Genomic DNA, 22,422 nt, shown 5'->3' with positions numbered 1-22,422 from the left:
AGTTCTGTGCAGGCCATTCCAAGCACATGCTCTGATAAGCAAGGAGAAGCTTGGCATTCTCTGCTCCTGGGTGCTGTAGCTACTTTAGAACCAACTGAAGCAGAGGCCTGAGAGGGGCTAGGATGACATTGGGGGTGGTGTGGAGCAGTTTCTCGATCTATCCAGAAACACACTTCCTACCTGGCCCCAGGTGGGTGGTGGGTTTTCTCTGTTTAGACTTACCCCCCAGGGCTTCCATGAGCTGCTCCTCCGAGGGCTGCGGGTGGTTCCTGAGCAGTGCGTACATGGACATCACCATCCCAGGGGTGCAGAATCCACACTGGGTGCCGTGGCTCTTGGCGATCCGCTCCTGGAAAGAGACATGAATGGTTTCGGCCGTGCCTTCTCTCTGCCAGCAACTCTCACCACACTCCACAGCCTGCAGTTCCCTGGCAATGGTAGAACCCACTCCCTTCCCTTTGATCAGACTCTGTCTGTGCTCCTTTCCCTAGGCTGCTCCTGTAGGAAGTGGCCAGAAGCAATGTCCTATGATAATCAGTTTCCAAGGTCAAGTGCCCAAATCCTTCTAATTGGGAATTAGTAGCATGCATCCTTACTATCAGAGTGCAAAGAATCCTCCAGAAATCAATAAGTGTAAACAGAGTGTGTGGGAGTTTCAAAAATAGTTTTCTCCAACACCTCCGCATGTTGCACAGTTTAGTTCTATGAGGCTACCTCTTTCTGATTAACTTGGAGGCTGTTGATCCCACTGTTGATCTCACTTTGCTTTCTTCCTTAAATTCTTCTGTGTTGGCACAAAGGGAGCTCTCCTTTCAAAGGTCCGAGATTTTGGTCCATGTCCTGGTCGCTGCCATTTAAAGTGTCATACATGGACTAGTAGTATTGACTCCACCTACAGGAAATGAGGAACCTGAGGCTCCTGCTTCAAATCTCTTTACTCAGAATCTGCATCTTTAACAAGCTCCTGGGTGAGTCTTAGGAACATTAAAGTTTGTGTCTAAATCTGGAAGCCCTGTTCTAGATTGCAGAATGTAATGTAATCCTAAGATTTGGGTTTATCAAACTTGCTGTGAGCATCCTCTCTGCCCTCCTACTAGACTCTGCTACACTCTGCTGGGTCATTTGTCTTTGCTCATCTCCTTGGAGTTCATTCTCCAATGAGATCATGTAGTTAAACCCAGAGACCCTCTGGGCTCCGCCTGTCTAGAAAGACTCAGTGTTGGTTAATCTGGTCCTGTGACTCCTAAGCTTCTGTAACAATGTTGGAGGAATAGTTGTGCTCTCTGTCAACACATGCCACATTGCTCTTAAATCCAACCTCTTTGTTCCAGCTTTAGGTTAAGATTCAGAGAAACAATTGTTCTCATGTTCTGGTGAAGTTTTAGATTCCTCTTACCCCCAATTCTGATTTTACTACTAAGACCTCTGCACCACAGGGAATAACTGTAAATTTTATTCTGTTAGCCTCAGAGACATTTTATTCTATGTGAAATATTCTTTGTATGATACCTATTCCAGACCATTAATCAATGCTTCAATAATTCTGCTTTTCATTCAAGCAGAAAAAGTGAAAAAAAAAAGATTAATTAAATGTGGATGGAGTTTTCAGTTTCCTTTTAAATAACTTAACAAATGTTATTACCCTGGTCGATAGGCATCCAAAGCTTCTACTTACCTGATCACAACCTAGAAGCCTCAGGCAGTATAGCCAACACAGCATTTGGCAAAAAGAAAAAGTTAAGAAGTGAGAAAATTAGGATGTGCTCTTACCTGTACAGGGTGAAGCCTGGTTCTGATGCTTCCAACACCTTCCACGGTGGTGACAGCAACTCCATACAGAGAGCAGATGGGCATCAGGCATGCGGTGACAGAGAAGTGTCTTTGTATAAGAAACACAAGGAAAATCAAGAGAAGTAACACAGTCCTGCCTCATGGGGAAGGCTGGCACCAGGAAGAACAGCAGAAAACCAGGAAGCCCATCACTGAGGGGATGGGGAACTGGAGAGGTGACAGGGAAAGGAAGAATTTACAGTCCTCTCTGCTGACTTCACACTGTCTGTAGGAATAGGGATCCTTAAGGTGAACCTGGGCATTCTGAACTTCAGAAACACTTTCCAAGCCCAGAACAGACCCACCCGGGAGTAACGGGAATGAACTTGGGTGTGGTTCGTTGTGTGTGGTTCATTGAAGTGTGGTTGGACTTCAGTAGTATTCACTGGGGCATTGACTTCATAACAAGCAAAAGGTTTTATCCGTATGGACACATTTGGGAATTTTTTTGCTTCCAAATTTAAAACTCTCTGGATAAGGTCATTCAATAGTGTAGGATGACCTGTGTTCTGAAGCCATCTCTTGATTTGTTGGGCCAGTGGACTTGGGGGAACCCCAACTTCTAGAATCTGGTCCTTAATCAAAAGATGAAATCTTGGCCCAGGTCCTTGATCTGTAGGGCTGGTCCAGCCCTACTGTAGAAAGGGCATTAGCTGCTGGTGGTGGTGGCTCACACCTGTAATCCCAACACTTTGGGAAGCTGAGCAGGCAGATTGCTTGAGATCGGGAGTTTGAGACCAGCCTGGGCAATATGGTGAAACCCTATCTCTACCAATAATACAAAAAAATTAGCTGGATGCGGTGGCAGGCACCTGTGGTCCCAGCTACTGGGAGGCTGAGGTGGGAGGATCACTTGAACCTGGGAGGCAGAGGTTAGAGTGAGCTGAGACAGCAACACTGCACTTCAGCCTGGATGACAGAGTGAGACTCCGCCACAAAAAAAAAAAGGGAAAGAAAAAGCATTAGCTTAAGAGCCAGAAAATGTGGGGTTCCAGTCCTTGTTCTAAAGCTTACTAGTTGTATGACTTTGAACAAGTCACTTCATCTCTTTGAGCCTCAGTTTCTTCATCTATAAAATCAATGGCTAACCTACATTGGGGTTTCTTAATCTGGGGTGCATAGATGGGCCTTGGGGGATCTCCCTGAAATGGTGTGTGAAACGTAGTTAGTTTATGTGTTACCTGAGTAGATGGCTCACAGCTTTCATTGGATTTTTCAGAGGCGTCTAAGATCCGTATACAGCAAGAATCTAAGAACCTTTCTTAAAGTTGTTAGCTAAGAACACCAGCAAGAAACAAAGTGCTGTCCTGGCTTCTGGGCTGGGATACCTTGTCCTCCTGGACATGGGGTCATGCTTGGACACCATCACGGTGCAGGCGCCGCAGCCTCCTCTTCCGCAGGCGTACTTGGTTCCTGTGAGACGTACTGGAAGAGGCGCAGTCAAGGAAAAGATGCCAAGGAGAACATTTGCTTTCAGTATAGCTGCCTCCCTAGGAGGTCACTTCTGAGGAAGGTCTTTTGGGGGGTGAGTGCAGGTCTGAGAAGCCACTCACCTGCCTTCAGTTCTTAGTGTGACACTGGGCATATTAACCTCTCCCTGCCTGTTTTCTCACAAAGAGGGAGAAGCAATAACTATTTTATCTTCACAGGCTTATTGTAGGCATCTTGTAGGATAATGGGTATAAAGCCTTTTGAAAAATCCTATTTTATTATAGGGTATTCTTATATGTCTTCTTCTGAGTTTCAATCATGTAATTGGAAGAGAGGAAGGTTATTTTTAGCAACTCAATTTGTGTTGCATTTGAAAGCAAATTGGTGAATTTTTGGAGGAATCTTCTATCCCTATTTACAGATCCCACCAAGTGTCTCTCTGCTGTGGCTTGGCCCGGGTCCAGTCCCAAACCTAGGCTCAGCCCCAGTCCCTTATCTTTATTCATCCTTCTCCCTAACTGTGGTTTATTTCCATGTAATTTATAGAATTGGAGGTAATTAACTATACTGGCCAAAAAGATTTCAGAATGCCCAACTCTTTACTGCTATTGCCTTTTTTTTTTTTTTTTTTTTTTAACCCTAAGGCTTATTCATCGAAATTGAGTCAAAATTTAAAATGCCTATCAGAGTGGTGACGTAAATGAAGGGGGGCTACTGGTGAGCTCAAGCCCCTTAGGAAAGGGCTGGGAACAGTCCTGCTCTGCTCTAAGCAAGACTGTTGACATGCGGGGATGGCTATCTCCCATTTTTCAAGAGAAACTGAAAAATCTTGATTTTAAAAGATATGAAATTTTCTAATTTCTAAACATCAACAACCAATTAAAAACCATGGGCTTTTAAACAAAACTTGCCCAGAAGCTGATTTCATTAATTAGTAATTTCTGTCATTTATTTATTTTTGGTTCTCAGAGAACTGAGAGATCCATATTTTAATTTACCAATTAAAATATGTTTGCTATTAAGAGGATCTATATTCCAGAATATGAAATGGCAGGGAAAACCTAGGGTAAGAAGACACATGTAGGGAAAGGAAATCTTTCCCTGTGATACAGGTTCTCACTGAATCTGGGGAATTTGGTTTCGAAAAAGGGCAGGGCGCATGCAACACAAGCCTCTATTACATAACAACCCTGGTGGGGCCCCGGAAAGCCCGTAAGGGAATTATTAGTGCTGAAATAAAGAGCTTAGCTTCTATTTCACTACATTATCAGATACAGGAAACTCTGGGGAAACGTCATCCTCTCCAAAATAGCCCGATTAACCTAATAGCCTTAAAACCACGGCCAAAAGCAAATACAGAGGAAGAGCCAAGGAGGCTCACTATTTGAATGGAGAGATTTGATTCATTCTCATAATTCTCAGCTGGCCTAAGTGTTAGGGCAAACACAGACAAGGCCAGGACTTTGACAAAAGGGTCCAGTTCTTTCGTAGGAAGGTCAGCAGAGTCCCTTCTGGGTCCACATTCCTCTCTATCACCTGTGTTGGGAACAGAAGAGAGATGATTATGGGGCTTGAATCCATGACCCTGTGGAACATCTGTCGAAATCTGTTTGATTTAGGGATTGGGGCATAATAGGCCTGATTTCATCTGCACCTGTTTTTTTTGGTGCTCTGAGGGCACATAGTGTTCACACATGTTAACAGGACAGAAGACTCACAGGGCAAGTGTGGCAACAATGCTGTGATATATGTGTACAGCCGGGACCACTGCTATGTAAAGATGCCTCTGGGAGGGTATTATTCATATTTGCTCCACTATCTATTTTTGTGGAATCTTCCAATTAAGCCTTGAAATATTTCAAATCTGGGAGGGACTCGGATTGTGTGCATGTGTGTGTGTGTGTGTGCCTGTGTGTGTGTGTGTGTGCCTGTGTGTACGTGTGTGCATGTGTGCGTGTGTGTGCATTATGTGTTTGTGTGAGCGCATTATGTGTTTGTGTGTGCGTGTGTGTGCATGTATGCAATGAAGGGTCCTGTAGGGAGGCAAGCTGGTTAGGCAGAGATTCTGGCCCCTCTGAGATCCTTCTGGTTGGGAATGCATTTGCCACAGCGGGAGTCTGAAGAGTGGTAGGAAGAGGAGATGGAGAATTGCTGCCATCCTGGGGAGGCCCTGGAGCCTGCCACTCCCCTCAATAGCAGTGGGGCCAGTGGTGAGACTTGATGACCCAGGTGGCCCTGGTGGACACTAGCATCCCCCTCACCCTTGAAAAGTGGAGGTTTGGCAGGGCACAGTGGCTCATGCCTATAATCCCAGCACTTTGGGAGGCTGAGGCAGGTGGATTACTTGAGGCCGGGAGTTCAAGACCAGCCTAACCAACATGGCGAAAACTTGTCTTACTAAAAATACAAAAAAAAAAAAAAAAAAAAAAAGAGCTGGGCATGGTGGTGCATGTCTATAATCCCAGCTACTTGGGAGACTGAGGCATGAAAATCACTTGAACACAGGAGGTGGAGGTTGCAGTGAGTCGAGATTGCACCACTGCACTCTAGCCTGGGAGACAGAGCAAGACTCTGTCTCAAAAAACAACAACAACAAAACAAACAAACAAACAAAAAAACAAAAACAGAAAAGTGGAGGTTTTAGCCACAAGGAGACTTCTTTGGTGCCTCTTTCCCATTTGCTTATTTTGGGATAGTTCCTTTGACTTTGTCTTGGGGTGTCCTGCAAACACATCTAGCCATTCTGTTGCATTGGAGGAAAGGAAGATACAGTGAACTATCCATGTTAGGGTCTTCCTTTCTCCCTAGAAGGAAGACATAAACTTTTGTAGATCTCAAAGAATTAAAAAAACAAGGAAGATGCATCCAAGCTGGGATGTTAAAATTCAGCTGCTTTCTGGATCTCCAGGGGATCTGAATCAATGGAAGAAGAGGCTATTCTCTGCCTGCCCGTACCCCCACTGCTGGTCCTTTAAACACATGGATTGACAGTGTGGTTGGATGATTTTTTTTTTTTTTTTGAGATGAAGTCTCGCTGTTGTTCCCCAGGCTGGAATGCGATGGCATGATCTCGGCTCATTGCAACCTCCATCTCCCGGGTTCAAGCCATTCTCCCGCCTCAGCCTCCTGAGTAGCTGGGATTACAGATGCCTGCCACCACGCCCGGCTAATTTTTGTATTTTTAGTAGAGATGGGGTTTCACCATGTTGGCCAGGCTGGTCTCGAACTCCTGACCTCAGATGATCTGCCCACATCGGCCTCCCAAAGTGCTGGGATTACAGGTGTGAGCCACCACGCCCAGCCAGATATTTTTGTTGTGTGACTGAGTCCCACCCCTACCACACCCTCTTTGCATTTCTTCTAACCCTTGACTTATTCCCTGTTCTGACTGCAGCTACTTCACTCTGGGCTCATGGCGCAGAGGGGATGTGGAGTGGAAAGTAGAGGAAGGAGCCTCCTCTGGCTTTTGAATCTCCAAAACCTAGGCCAGTGGGTCAGGCAAGTAAGGACGCAGACCCTTGAACGACAGTTTTGGAAGAACATGGCAGTTGCTGGTTATGGAGTCTGCATACAGGAGAGTGGGTCAGAATGGCAACGATGAGAACTTTAAGGTTCCTTTCTTGAACTAAGCTCTGGGGTTGGGGGTAGACAATGACCAAGCCCTGGGGCTGAGGGTCCTTAGGGGAGAGGTGACAAGACCCTAGAAAAGCCGTGTGCCTTAGGAGCTGCAGAATGGTTCATTTGAGAGACAGACAGGGACTCAGGAAGGGAAGGACCTGCAGAGGGCACTAGGGTTAACTAGGGGCCTGCATGGGTGGATGGTCAGGACTGGAGGGAGGATGCTGGGACAACTGGCAATGGAGAGTCCCTGCTCTTGTTATATAGGCTCCAAAATGGAGCTTAGCTACAACCCAGGGAAAGAAGGGTACTCCAATCGACTGTGAGGACATTTTAGCCAATTCTGTGTGATGAGGACTCAACAGAAAAATTAAGTTGATAAAAAAATAAAAAAGGTCCCATTTCTTGTCCTCCTAATTTTGAGGATCAAGATGTGTCACCAAATAAAGTGTGTCCATGGATCAGGTCTGGCACCAGGTGCTTTACAAGGGGGGGTTCCTAAGCAAGGAAAGATGCAGCTTTCTTTTCATCTTTACAATAGTCCTAGAAGTAGATTCCAAAGGTGAGGACTCCAAGACTCAGGGAGGGGAAGTGGGGTGCACAACATTATATAGTAAATGGCGAAGCCAGATTCATCCGACACCAAGGCTTTGCTGCATCCCCCCCACATTTCCAGGAGCTGAGCTCTGGCTGAGTGGGAAACAGGTCACATTAGGATGGCTTTCTAGTACCTGGCTTCTTGCCCCTGACTACAGGGGCTCAGCCCAAATGGGCCACAAGAACTCCCCTCCAGCTTGTGGTTTCCTGCTGCCTCTGCAAACCACGGCAGGAATGCCCATCACTTACCTTCCTCCCGTTCACGAAGAAAACCAGCTCATCTGATTGTGATGCGTAAGGCATTGCACCTGTAAATAAGCTCTGCTTTACAAGAAAAGGTGAGAATGCAGTTTGCCCCAGCCACAGAATTGAGTGGTAAGGACTTAGGTCTAAGCAACTAGAATCTCTCCCTGTGTAGAAGCAGGTGGCCTGGAGCCTCAGGATCACAAGAGCTGGAGACTTCCTTGTTTCACAGCTGAAGTCTAGGGCCCCTGTCTAGTCCAGCCTCTTAACTTGAGCCTCACTCTGCCTCCCACCAATCCTGACTTTGAAGCTGACTCTGTACACAGCCCACACCTCTTCATGCTTTTTCTGAAGTTTGAGGGCGTCAGCATGAAAACCATAAAAAACAATCTAAGCTTAAGCCTGCTCTGCACACTGCCTCAGCCCTGGGAACAGACCCTGGATGGATTTCACTTTTTTCAAAGACAGAAGTGGGCTTTCTGAGACCTCCTACTTTCCCCAACTTTTTTTTTTTCTAATTTTAGCTGCAGAAATGTCTCCTCATAGGAGATCATATGATCAAATCCAGTCTGTGCCATAGTTGAAGTGGAGTTGTGGGGTGCCTTCCTACTTCCTCCCCACCCCCAGAATTGTTCCACTGGAAAATAGTGATCTAGTTAAGGCAACCACTGTACAAATAAATAAACTGAGAGGTGAGATTGGTAGGCCCAGAGAGGTGAGATTGGTAGCTTGGAGTCACTCAGAAGTAAGTGGTAAAGCAGGAACTAAAACTGAGATATTTGCCTTGTAACACCTGTAGAGTGTATAAACAGAATCCTTGATTTAAAAAAAAAGAAAACCCAGCCAGGTGTGGTGTGGCTCACACCTGTAATCCCAGCACTTTGGGAGGATTGCTTGATCCAAGGGGCTTGAGACCACCCTGGGCAACATGGCAAAACCCTGTCTCTACTAAAAAATACAAAAATTAGCCAGGTGTGGTGGCACATGTCTGTAGTCCCAACTACTCGGGAGGCTGAGGCAGGAGGATGACTTGAGCTTGGGAGGTCGAGGCTGCAGTGAGCTGTGAACACGCCACTGTACTCCAGCCTGGGTGAAAGAGCGAGACCCTGTCTCAAAAAATAAAAAAGAAAAATATCATCTTTGTTCTTTATGAACATCTCCAATTAGATATGTGTAGATAAAATGAAGCAGTTCTTATTCTTTCAGCTGAAGTAATGCCTAGCACTTGGCCTCATGTATGGGTGAAGCAAGTAGCTGCTTATGTGCCTGGCTTCGGGAGAGCTGGCAAGGCCACTCTGTTCCCCAACACTTCCTTAACCAGTTCTTGGAGCCCTGGCACCATCATTAGAGTCAACCCTTTGTCTTCAGATGAGCATTGTGGCAGTGTATCTTTCAGGCCAGAATGGCAAACACCTGGCATCCTCTTGATCTGGCTAATTGAGGAAGGTCCTGTCATTCCCCTGGTCCCGATGTGACTTCAGAATCCTTCCTAGAGCTACTCCTCAATGAATAGAGTTGGCAGCTTCCAAATTTCTTGACAATTCTAATGCCTAGGTGCTCAGGCATTCCAGTTTTCATGTACCCATGGAGACGAGTGTTTACACACATGCCTGTGTGTTGGTTTGAGTATGTATATGGGTGTTTTACATGTATTAAACAGTTGCCAAATACATCTGCAACAGTCCTGTGAGAGAAGTTAGAGATCGTGCTGTGAATTAGGAAGGACCTTCAGGTCATACTTTGATCATATCACTCCTGGTGCTATCAGGACTTTTTCGATCATGTTACTCCTGTTCAAAACCCCCGAATAGCTCTCTGCTTGGAACATAGGTTTAAACTCCTTAGCCCAGTGTGCCAAGCCTTCCGCAACCTGTCCCTGTCTCTGGCCTCTGACTCTCTTGCTCTTAAAAAAAAAAAAAAATCTCAGCTGGGCATGGTGACTCACACCTGTAATTCCAGCACTTTGGGAGGCCGAAATGGGCGGATCACCTGAGGTTGGGAGTTTAAGACCAGCCTGACCAACATGGAGAAACCCTGTGTCTACTAAAAATACAAAAATTAGTCAGATGTGGTGGTGCATGCCTGTAATCCCAGCTACTCGGGAGGCTGAGGCAGGAGAATCGCTTGAACCCAGGAGGCAGAGGTTGCCGTGAGCGGAGATCATAGCACTGCACTCCAGCCTGGGCAAAAACAGTGAAACTGTGTCTCAAACAAACAAACAAACAAAACAACAACAACAACAACAAAAAAAAAAACAAAAAAAAAATCTCCTGCTCCGGTCAAACTACTCTTCTCATGTCCTTCTTCTGCTTAAACCTGGCATTTCTCAACTTGCAACCCTCCAAGTGCCTCCCAGTGCACTGAGTAAACCCCACACGCCTGCCACAAAGGCCTCATGGGAACAAGCGCCGCCCCCCTCTGTGAGTGTACCTTCAGCCACACTAGCCTTTTCCCTGCTTCTACAATATGCTAACTTCTTTCACGTCTCAGGCCTTTGACCATGTTGTTAGCTGGTGTCTTCTTGTTATTTGGGTCTGAGCTCTTCCCTGATCAGGTAGTCTGAAGTAGCACTCCCGTCATTATTTTCTTTTTCTTTCTTTTTTGAGACAGGATCTTGCTTTGTTGCCCCAGCTGGAGTGCAGTGGTGCAATCATGGCTCATTGCTGCCTCAATCTCCCAGGCTCAAGTGATCCTTCTGCCCCCAAGTGATCTTCCCACCTCAGCCTCCCAAGTTGCTGGGACAACAGGCATGCACCACCACGCCTGGTTAATCTTTTATTTTTTGTAAAGATGGGGCCATCCCTCTATTTTCTACCACCCTGTTTCATTTTCTCCATAGCACTCATTACTACTTGACATGGACACTTGTATCTTTTTATTTGCTTTCTCCCCTAGAATATGAGCTCCGTGAAGGCACAGATGTTACTTTCAATTCGCCCCTATATCCCAGGGCCTAGAATGGTGCCTACCAGAGAGTACTGCTGGTTGAATGACTGAAGAAACTTCTCCCATGTCTGCAGTGATGAGGACCCTGTCCCTGCCCCATGGTGATTTCGCTCCCTTCCTTTTTAGCTACCATCAGAAAGCAGCTCCAAACCTCCCTCCTTGCCTTTCTCTGGAATCCAAAAGCACCTGCAGATCCAACCCATTGCTTCTTTACTTTTCATTTATTAAACCAAGAACCAAGAAACCTGTCTCGAATGTGCCACTGATTAGTTGATTATCTTTGCAGTGTTTGTGTGTCATGTTCCCAGCTAGGCAATTAGCTCCTGGAGTTTCCAATAGCTGGTCGTATCTCCCACCATGGGCAGCATAAATGGCAACTCATTCATGGGAGGGGCTTGACTGATTACCCAAAGTACTTTAAATGAAGGAGACATTAGCAATTCATTCATTCTTCATTCATTCAACCAGTAGTAATTGAGCCTCTGCCTTGCACCAGGCACTATGCTAAGTGGTAGAGTATGGCGGAAAACAAGAGCTACAAGTTTTCGTCCTCTGAGGCCCTTAAGGTTTTTTTTTTTTTTTGAGACAGAGTTTCGCTCTTGTTGCCCAGGCTGGAGTGCAATGGCACGATCTCGGCTCACCGTAACCTCTGCCTCCCAGGTTCAAGCTCCTGGGATTCTCCTGCCTCAGCCTCCCAAGTAGCTGGGATTACAGGCATGTGCCACCACGCGCGGCTAATTTTTGTATTTTCAGTAGAGACGGAGTTTCTCCATGTTGGTCAGGCTGGTCTCGAACACCTGACCTCAGGTGATCCACCTACCTCGGCCTCCCAAAGTGCTGGGATTACAGGCATGAGCCACCGCGCCTGGCTGGCCCTTAAGTTTTAGTAACACAGTAACATGCGATTAAAGATTTATGCTTGGGACACGCACAGATAAATCAGCTGTTTTTTCAGGGACAGGGATCAGAAAAGGCCTTCCTAAGGAAGGGAAATTTAGGCTTGAAAGATGACTAGAGTTGATTCTGTGAGGATCGGAGATGAAGGGGGAGGTGGGCTAGGGGAGAAGGGAGCGTGCAGAGACACAGGCTTCTTATGGCTGCTTCCATTTAAGGGAAAACAACACAGGGACTGGGTTTTAAGGGTCCACAATCTGTTCCCCCTCTGACTCTTCCCTATAAAAGAGGGCAACTGCTAAACCCAAAAAGCACACGGTTCCCGTTAACAGGAGCATGTGCTGGTAATGACCGTAGGAGCATGAATTATGGTGCCTCAAAATATTTATCAGAATAAATCCATCAATGTCAACATAAAATTCAAGCAAGACAGGTAGAACAGTTTTAGAGTACTAAAGCTGGATTATGGTATTAGATTTGGAAGATATAAAAGTAGTTTGGATTAGGGAACATAATACTTCAATTGCTGGGAAACTGAAAACTGACCGTGAATGGCTATAGAGAAGGGTTTTTAAACACCTTAGAGCCAGGAAAACCTTTGTTTGAATGACATCTTGTGAAGTGTAAACAAATTAAACAAAAAGTTTACTGCCCTAGCTGAGGGGCCTGGGGTAAAGGCCTGAAGTCTTCTGGCTTTCTTTCCTTCAAAAAACCCCTAGAACTCTCGGGAGCTCAGTTTGAAAACCACTTACTTCAGAGTAAATGAAAGGTTGCCCACAGTAAGGGGGCGTGGATGCAGTCTCTGCCAAGTTTTTCTGACCCTCAGCTCTTATTCAGGACAATGGAAGAACGCAACCACTACATTTTTTTGTTTGTTTCTTATTTTCTACTACTTCTTTTTTTTTGAGACAGAGTCTCATTCTGTCATCCAGGCTGGAGTGCAGGGGCGTGATCTTGGCTCACTGCAACTTCCACCTCCTGGGTTCAAGTGATTCTCATGCCTCAGCCTCCCGAGTAGCTGGGATTACAGGTGTGTACCACCACACCCGGCTAATTTTAGTATTTTTGGTAGAGACGGGGTTTCACCATGTTGACCAGGCTGGTCTCAAACTCCTGGCCTCAAGCGATCTGCATGCCCCGACCTCCCAAAGTGCTGGGATTACAGGCGTGAGCCACTGGACCTGGCCTCTTCTTTTCTTCTTTAATGAAAAGGGAAGACTGAATTTATTCACTTTGAAATGGATTTTTTCTGGTAGGTGAGAGAAATTCCACATATATTGACCCAGGTGCTTGTATGTTTATTATAAAAAAGGTCTTATGATTTACATCAAAGAATCCCTGGTACTCAGTGAAAGACTTAATATTGGAAATGACACTGTCTTCTTCCAAAAGTCAAACAAACTTTACTTCCGGGAAAAAAAAAAAGCCCTGTAACACATCCTCTTGCTGATGTAAATGGAAAAGTACCAGCCGCTGCTGTGGTGTCTCTGGGCCACTACCTTCTGTTGCGAGCTCTGAAAACCCAAAGATGGAACACACAGGTAATAGACTGACAGCGGGGGCTTTATAGGACCGTGAGAGCTTGGGCTGATCATTAACTATCTGTGTTCCAGATCTTTTGTTCTCAGCCTTTTTGACTTCAAGTTTCCTTCTCTTTCTCCCCCAGCTCCCATCTTCCTGCCTCTGCTGAGCCAGGCACAGCTGGACCTAGGGAAAGCTGAGTGCCAGTGAGGCTTTGGGCTCTGTAGGAGAGGGGTTCTTTCCTCCTCAGGCTGGAAGTGGTGGTGCTTAGAGATCAGCACCCCCAAAGTCGTAAATCTGGAGGAGAGCTTGGTCATGGGGGTGGGAGCAGGGCACCTGGAGAGAAAGCCATTGGTGTGAATAGGATGTCAAGACAGCCAGATGGGTGGGCCGAACCCTTCCTGTCCCAGAGTCTCGGCAAGGATTAGTATCAGGAGCAGGAGGGCTGTGAGGCTGAGGCGATTCAACCACTTGCCTCAACAGGGCCCTGGCAGCCTTCCTGCTTCTGCCCTGCCAGGAGAGTGAATTAGGGTCATTTCTATAGCCTTGGCCAGTGCCTCTTAGGGTACCCTATTAACTAAGCTGGAGCCCATTGAGCTGACAAATAAAAAAAAATTTAAGGCGGCCTGTTGTGGATTGAACTTTGTTTCCAATGTGATCTTATTTGGAAACTGGGTCTTTGTAAATGTAATCAAGTTAAGATGAGGTCGTACTGGATTGGGGTAGACCTTAAATCTGATGACTGGTGTCCTTACAAGGAGAAGGAGGTTTGGAGACACACGTGGAGGAGACAAGCCTGTGAAGATGCAGGCAAGGGTTGGAGTGATGCATCTATAAGGCAAGGGACACCAAGGATGGCTGGTAACTACCACACTTGAGGAGAAGGCAACGAAGTACTCTTTCCTAGACAGCCAGAAGAGCATGACCCCACTGATGCTTTATTTTGGGCATTTAGTCCCCAGAACTGTGACAGAACAACTTTCTGTCGTTTTAAGCCCACCAGCGTGTGCTATGTTGCGAGGGCAGCCCTGGGGAACTAATACAGGCCCAAGAGCCTGAGAGAAGATGATTCAAAATAGAATAATCTTCACCCCTAGCAAAAGAGAGCTGTTGGAGGGGACAACTGTCAATTTGAATATTAACAAGAACATTAAACTGCATCCCCCAAAAAGACTTTCTGAAGAAAACGTAAACCAGCTAATAAACAGTCCGGCAGATGAGGATGCTCATGGTTGAAACCCAAATTAGGGACCTGGAAGACAAAGTGCAGTGAATATCTTAGCACAGGGCAAAGACGTACAGCAGTAGAACCATGAAGAGCAGGATAAGAGGCCTCTAAATGCAAGAGACCTCATGCGTAAATAGAATAGCTGAAGTAGAAAGAGGGATAGATAAAGGAGAAATAATTATTAAACATGAACCATTTTCTCTGAGCTGAAGAGCAATCTGAGTCTACAGATTGGAATGCTCCTCAAGTTCATGGCTGGATTGAAGAGAAAGGACACCCACATGGTATCACCTGATACCACATTTAAGCTCCGAGGATAATAGACTCTTACAAGGTACTAGGCTGACAAGTTTTCTATGAAGGAGAATCACTTGGCATGGAGCTCTCATCTGCCACAGTGGACACTAGAGGGCAGTAGACTAGCACCTGCTGGTTGCGGAGAGGCAACAAGGGTATTGGAGACCCAGTAAGTGGAGCAAACTTCCCGCCCAGGGGAAGACCACCCCATCTCGGGAAAAAAAAAATCAAACAAAACCCGGCTCAGATAAGAAGGTGAAGGGGAGAGAAAGTCTAAACGGATAAGGGCAGGCTATTTGGGAATGTGTCATATAAATGCTAAAAAGAGTCATATGGCGAGGGAAATTCAATTAACAGTCTAGAATGAACACACACACAACTGCAGTAACTTAAGGCTTGGGGACAGCTGTGGGGAGGAGGAAAAGTAAAAGAGTTACCAAAGTATTAGCTTACTGGGGAAAGGGCTGGAAATACGAGACAGATGGAGCAGGAGGCCAGGAAAGAGTAACTTTTTGCAGTGGAAATATTCGATATCTTGTTTTCAAATAGAGGTGGAGAAATACATGTCTGTCAGAGCAGGTAAATGGAAGTGAACAACTTATGGTTCAGTTGAACTTCCAAAGTAACAAGAGAAGAAACAGAATTGCTCATAGCTTGAGTATACCAGCAAAGAAACAAAAAGGAAAAAATGGAAACCACAGTGTAAAACATATAATATACATTATATACATGTAACTGAAATGATATATAATATGTATAAAATAAATATAATGGGTGTGAAGTAAATAATTAAAATTTTTAACCATCATGAGAAATCTAAATGAAATTAATCTTACCACTTAAAAATAATGATTAGCAGATTTAGTGATAAGAAATCCTCAAATCTAGGTATCCTGTATACTATTTATAAGAAAATCACTTGAAGTGATAAAAGGGAGGATAAAAATATAGACTGGTCAAAGAGGTAACACACTAATGTAAACAATAAGACAACTTGTTATGGAAGAGAATGGAAAAGATTAAAAATGTCATTGAATAACGAACCAGAAACAAATGGACTTACAGATGAATTTCATGTAATCATTAAGATAATGGCAATATTATTTAAACACTCCCTAGCATATATAAATGGAAATTCTCCCTAATTTGTTTTATACACCTAGTAAAATTTAAATATAACCCAACACAGATAGTAAAAAAGTTGCAGAAGAACCTTGTTTATGAATATAAATAGAAAAATTCTAAGTAAAATATTAGTGAATAAAATCCATCAGTGTATCAAGGGATAATATATCAAATAAGGATTATTTCTGGGACACAAGGGTGGTTCGTCAGAAATCTGTCAACTAACTTCTAACTTAGTCCATTACATCAAAAAAAGGTGGAAAACTGTGATTAAATCAATAGATGCTGTTAAGTTACTTGATAAATTCAGCAGCCATTCCTAAGAAAAACTCTAAAGAAAACAGGAAGAAACTAATGTAACAAGGCTGTTTACAAAAACCAATAACCAATAACCAAAAAATTCAATTAAAATCAGGAATTAGATATGGATTCTCTTTCTTGCCATTGTTGTATAAGATTGCCTTGGAGGTTGTAATGTAATAGATGTAGTAAAATAATGAAAAAGTGAAATAACTGCTGGTAAACATTAATATAAACATTAACAGAGAAGAAAACTTGAACTGGTGATTGGATATAATATAAATATTAAAAAATTAATAGCTTTTGCTACTGTATAAATAAGCACTTAAGAATGGAAGTAGAAAAAATTCCATTCACAGTAGCTCCCAAACGTAGAATATGTAAGAATAAAATTAACCTCCTCCCTCCAAAAGTATAGGATCTACTTATGAAACAAAATCTGCACAAATCAAAAGACATATAATGTTCTTAGATGCAAAGTTAATAAAAAAGTAAGTTCAATTAAAATTAATATATAAATTTAATTTATGTATTACAATTTATAAATGTAAATATAAATATATTTACAATTTGAATTAGAATCCCACCTAAGTTTTTAGGAGAAATTGGATAAAATGACTCTTTTTTTTGGTATGAAACCAAATAGCTAACAAGAATGTAAAAAAATAAGGGGAGTGGCCGGGCACGGTGGCTCACACCTGTAATCCCAGGGCTTTGGGAGGCCAAGGCGGGCAGATCACGAGGTCAGGAGATTGAGACCATCCTGGATAACAGGAAGAAAACCCGTCACTACTAAAAATACAAAAAATTAGCCAGGCGTGGTGACATGTGCCTGTAGTTGCAGCTATTTGGGAAGCTGAGGCAGGGAAATTGCTTGAACCTGGCAGGTGGAGGTTGTAGTGAGCTGAGATCGCACCACTGCACTCCAGCCCGGGTGACAGGGTGAGACTCTGTCTCAAAAAAAAAAAAAGAACATGCCATGCAGTCCATATTAATCGGGTATTAGTATAAGGATAGACAACTAGATAATTGGAACTAAGGAAAGACTCTAAAAATAAATCACTATATATAGATATGAATTTAATAAATGACAAAGAGGAAGTGTCTCATAGGATATTCCCTAGCAGGTGAATTAAATGACTGACTTGGTGACCAGAGTCCTTTGACTGTAAGTTTTGGGGAATATTAGATATTAAATAGCTATTAACACTACAATTAACACCTAGGCATTCCTATGACATTTTGGGATAAACTTATGTTTTCTCATACTGTTGCCTTACAGATAGATTCAGCTTGTGTCAACTCGGGGCTCAGGGCTTTAGAACTCTGCCATTCCCTGAATGGCACATTTCAGCCTAGGTAGGGCAACTGTGTGGGGCAGTGTTTGCTCCCAGAAGTCCTTGCTGGCTTATTGATGCCTCTCAGGCTGCACTGCAGTTCAATTTCTACCTTTGCCCAGCTCTGCTTCTTCAAACTTCCTCTCCTAGGTGTTGATCCATAAGAAACATCCTACTCTCCAAACTCTGTGTCAGCCTCTGGAGAACTCCACCTATGGTACTGTGTGTTCTAAGCGTGTGAAAAATATGGCCAGTTTATATCACTGAAAGTATCAAGTACAGATAAATTATTTTTCCTTAAAAGAAACAACATATTTGGTCTACCATTGATGGACATTTAGGTTGATTCTATGTCTTTGCTGTTGCACATAGTGCTGCAATGAACATATGTGTACATGCAAATGTGGTACATATAAACAGTGGAATACTATACAGCCATAAAAAAGAATGAGGTCATGTTCTTTGCAGGAACATTGAGGGAGCTGGAGGCCATTATCCTTAGCAAACTAAGGAATAATAACTACTAGGAAGAATAACTCTGATAGATCTGTGTGGTGGGCCAGGAAGTGACCCACTGATCTGTGTGATCCATTTCCACTCAAATCTTCCATGAGGAAGGGCTTGTGCCCTGCCCGGGAGTGAGGTCCGCACATACCCTCAGCTGCCAGTTCCTTCAGGGGCTGCCTCAGGGCAGACAGCCTCTTCCTCAAGGTCACGCCCTTCCCAGGGCAGTCTCATTGGGGCACATTTCAGAAAGGCTGAGATAGAGTTTGGGGAGTAGGATGTTTCTTAGGGATCAACACCTGGTAGAGGAAGATGGGAGAAGCAGAGCTGGTTAAAGGCAGAAATTGAACAGCAGTGTGACCCTGAGAGGAACAGAAAACCAATATGGCATGTTCTCACTTATACACAGGAGCTAAATGATGAGAACACATGGACACATAGAGGGGAACAACACACACTGGGGCTACTGAGAGGGTGGAGTGTGGGAGGAGGGAGAAGATCAGAAAAAATAACTATTGGGTACTAGGCTTGGTACCTGGGTGACAAAATAATCTGTACAACAAGCGTCCATGATACAAGTTTACCTATATAGCCAACCTGCACATGTACCCTGAACTTAAATATTAAAAAAAAAAAAAATAGAGAAGCAACATAGGCCTCTAAGACCTGTCCCAGACATTCTTGAACTTTTCCAAAACCTGAGTGCATGTGAGTGTCGGCAGTTTCAAGATACTGAAAGGAAATCAACTCCATCCCTACTACTATTCACTCAGCTTCATTTTCCCAGTTTTTGTAAGGTGATGCAAAACAGCTCCATCATAAAATTTGGCTCAGAAGAATTAGGATATCTTTGGCCACACAGGCACTTTAACCTGAAAGGAGAAGCACAGCAAGTGTGGTAACTGCCACACATCGTTTCTCTTCTGATAAACTTTTATTAAATCCACAATGAAGCATCAGTAATGATAACCAGTAACAGGCACTAGCAGTTTTGCCCAGAGTTAATGATCAAAGGCTTTTATCATTAAAAGGGTGCTTGATCATTTACAGAATCTACTGGTTAAAAAGATGGCATCTTATACTTTTAGCCCAGCTCTCACTGTAATAACATTTTAGAATTGGACACACAATGATAGATATTTATCTAAATTAGTGACATGAATTAAGTATGTAATAGAACAGGCACTCTAAATTGTCAATCTAATTTTTAAAGGCATTAGGATATTAATCCTATGTTTGAAACCTGCTATTCTTTAACACGCACTATTTTTGTGAATACTTTCCCATCCTAATTCTTCAAGTTAATAAAATACTGCTGAAATGATCAGACTTATTTTGTAAAAATGCAATTTCTGTGATATCAGAGGCCTTGTCCTTACAGTCTATGAAGTATAACACTTCTGTAATTAATTTATGTTTGTGGTAAATGTGTCTTCCTATTTTACTGTTAGAAAAATATACCAGTGACCCTATTTTTGCTGTTCTGTCTGGCACAATGAGTTTTTGTGGGTTAGGTTCTGGGCAATCTAGATTATTGAATGAATTCAAACACTTAAAGACTCCCTCTCTCTCCTCTCAGAATAAGAGACATTGAAAAAAACAGAATGAGACATGGCTTGGTGAGCCTTTTTCTTTGGAAAGAAGTCTTTCCTTTCTACCACCCGACTTCTCTTCTAACCTGGTCTGACACACATCTAAACTTATCCTTCTGTCATAAAATTACTATTAATAGATGCAGAGCTTTAATATCTAGCACACAGATCCCTGACAAATGCTTATTTATTTATTTATTTATTTATTTATTTATTTATTTATTTGTGTTTTCAGTACAGAAGTTTCTTTTCTTATTTGTGTTTGCAAACCTCACATGAGTCTGAACATCATCTCTGGTATAAGACTACATTTCTGCAGGAAAATGCAATGTAAAACAGCTAAGAAATAACCAAAAAATAACCCTGAGGATTTCGTGCCCCTTTGACGGCAAAAGGAAGATAGTGCTGATTTCACCTTTTGGACACTAAGCCAAAACAAGGGACTCAAAAGTGATTTGAGATCATTGTTTTACTCAGCATGAACAATGATCCCCTGGCCTCCCAGGTGAGGAAGAAGTTGTACCATGGACATGGCTCATGGCAGATGAGGACCAGTTGGAGGCTTTGGATGGTTACTTCCCAAAGCCTCTTCTAAATGGACCATGTGGGGGTGGCAGGAACCCAAGGACTGTGGTGCGTTTGTAGTGCTGGAGATAGCTCTTACCCACTCCCAAGAGCTGATGGCAAGCTTTCAACTTCACATTCAGAGACCTCACATCAGTGGCTTGGCCAGGGTAGGGGTATTTACACCATAGAAATGGCCAAACAGCATAAATCAGGGTTTTTTCCATTACTAGCACACCATTGGCTTTGGGGGAATCCATTCCTCAGAGTTTTGCAGGTGGACAATTTTACTGAACTTTGGGCAGATTTCTGAAGAACAAAGCATGAATAGTCTCTCTTAAGTTGTTCCAGATTAATAAAAACTCTATCATGCTTTCAAATCATGCTGATGTAGATTTTCAGGATAATGCAAACGAAAATGAGAATTTTTGAGTTTTTGATTCTAAGCTTCATTATACCTTTTGGTGAAAATTTGCATCCTAAAATATAATCATGTAGTGATCTAAACCACAGAGAATACCTAAACGATGCTAAAATTATCATTGACAATTGGGAGCCAACCTGTATTTTGTTCTGATTTGAGGCTTTTAAGGTCAATCATGTATTCTTTCATTTTCTAGAAAACATAGGCTTAAGACACACGGATGGACCAAGGTGTAAATGTCGAAGGGTCATCTCTGGGAATCTAAAAAAGATCAAAAGAAGAAAGATAGTTGTTAATAAAACGTTATTATATTAAAATGCTGTAATTCAGAAGACAAATTATTATTATTATTTTTTGATACAGAATCTCGCTGTTGTCCAGGCTGGAGTGCAGTGGCATGATCTCGGCTGACTGCAACCTCCACCTCTTGGGTTTAAGCGATTCTTGTGCCTCAGCAACCTGAGTACCTGGGATTACAGGCATGCACTACCATGCCCAGCTAATTTTTGTGTTTTTAGTAGAGATGGAGTTTCACCATGTTGGCCAGGCTGGCCTCAAACTCCTGGCCTCAAGTGATCCACCCACCTCAGCAACCCCAATTGCTGGGATTACAGGCGTGAGCCATCATGCCTGGCCGGAAGACAAATTATGTTTTTTAAAAATGAACAAGTCAATGTCCATTTTATTCATATCAAAATTATATAATTCTCATATTTGTTTCAGTCCTTGAGTCATAAACCTTCTTATCCTCATAAACTTCTGTTTGGGATAAGATGCAACTTACTCAGAAGCCCCGTAATTTCCAAGTCATAAAGTGCAATCTAATTTTAAACCAAAGTCTCACTTAGGGCTACAGAAAGCAGTTCAATAGAGGACTAGGCTTGAATGCTAGTTCCGGGTATATTTTTAGCCACTGGAAAATAGAAGTGTACTCTGTGATTACAAGGCATATCAAGGTGTGCCCAGTGACTTGATATTTTCATTTAAGTTATTTTTATTAGTTTGCTTAACAAATACTTTCTGCACGATTGACCAGATCAGATATCTAGTTAATGTAATTTGGTTACTGAGGTAATCAAAAATACCACATCAGCTACATTTTGATAAAATGTTTAAAGAAGCAACCTACCATGCCCATTTGCTGCTAACACTGGCTCAATTAAGTGTGTTTTTCTTTGGGGTCTGAAAGAATCAAATCATAATTTGAAGAGGCTTCCTCACTTTGCAGTTGTTAAGAAGCACACATGGAGGCCTGGCGCAATGGCTCACGCCTGTAACCCCAGCACTTTGGGAGGCCGAGGTGGGTGGATCACGAGGTCAGGAGCTCAAGACCAGCCTGACGAAACCCTGTCTCTACTAAAACTTCAAAAATTAGCCGGGCATGGTAGTACACACCTGGAATCCCAGCTACTTGGGAGGCTGAGGCAGGAGAATTGTTTGAACCCGGGAGGCAGAGGTTGCAGTGAGCCAAGATCGTGCCACTGCACTCCAGCTTGGGTGACAGGGCAAGACTCCATCTTGAAAAAAAAAAAAAAGAAAAAGCGCACATGAAGTGGCAGGTGAGGGCAAAGTGAGAATTTTCACTGAAAAAGATGAACCTGCCCTGTAACATCGTCATGGTTGTCAGATCCATACCAACAACCTGAAAGTCCATGACAACAATAGGGGCCTCCCTTACCATGTCGGCGAACTGATCCACACAGGTCATCAGAATCATCTCAGGGGTTGCCGGGCTACTCAGGACGAGAGAGCCCCCTCTCTCTGCGGGCAGCAGCCACCGCGTCGTATATGGCAAACAACACGGAGGACCCCAAGAACATTCCAGCCTCACCCAATCCCTGAGAGAAGAACAAAAGGCTGTCAGGAATGCACGGTTCTTTTAGGACTAATTTGTATACACACACACACACACACACACACACACACACACACATTCTCCTCTGGCTTTATAAGTGCTTCCAAATTGCCAGA

The 22,422-nt window shown here is 43.5% G+C and overlaps 2 protein-coding genes across 2 annotated transcripts in view; both read right to left on the bottom strand.

Moving 5' to 3' along the window:
* Nucleotides 1-7,779, bottom strand: part of LOC129031073 (aldehyde oxidase 2-like) — a 76,930-nt gene extending 69,151 nt beyond the window's left edge. The window contains 5 exon segments of the mRNA XM_054476822.1: nucleotides 223-349; nucleotides 1,771-1,879; nucleotides 3,159-3,255; nucleotides 4,713-4,797; nucleotides 7,726-7,779. Coding sequence (XP_054332797.1) covers nucleotides 223-349; nucleotides 1,771-1,879; nucleotides 3,159-3,255; nucleotides 4,713-4,797; nucleotides 7,726-7,779 — 472 coding nt within the window.
* A 12,879-nt stretch (nucleotides 7,780-20,658) lies between these two features.
* Nucleotides 20,659-22,422, bottom strand: part of LOC129031072 (aldehyde oxidase 4-like) — a 71,889-nt gene continuing 70,125 nt past the window's right edge. Inside the window, 3 exon segments of the mRNA XM_054476821.1 lie at nucleotides 20,659-20,712; nucleotides 22,130-22,196; nucleotides 22,198-22,289. Coding sequence (XP_054332796.1) covers nucleotides 20,659-20,712; nucleotides 22,130-22,196; nucleotides 22,198-22,289 — 213 coding nt within the window.

The sequence above is a fragment of the Pongo pygmaeus genome, chromosome 11 (assembly GCF_028885625.2).
Source record: "Pongo pygmaeus isolate AG05252 chromosome 11, NHGRI_mPonPyg2-v2.0_pri, whole genome shotgun sequence".
NCBI classification, from domain to species: Eukaryota; Metazoa; Chordata; class Mammalia; order Primates; family Hominidae; genus Pongo; species Pongo pygmaeus.
This window is presented reverse-complemented; position numbering and strand designations above follow the sequence as displayed.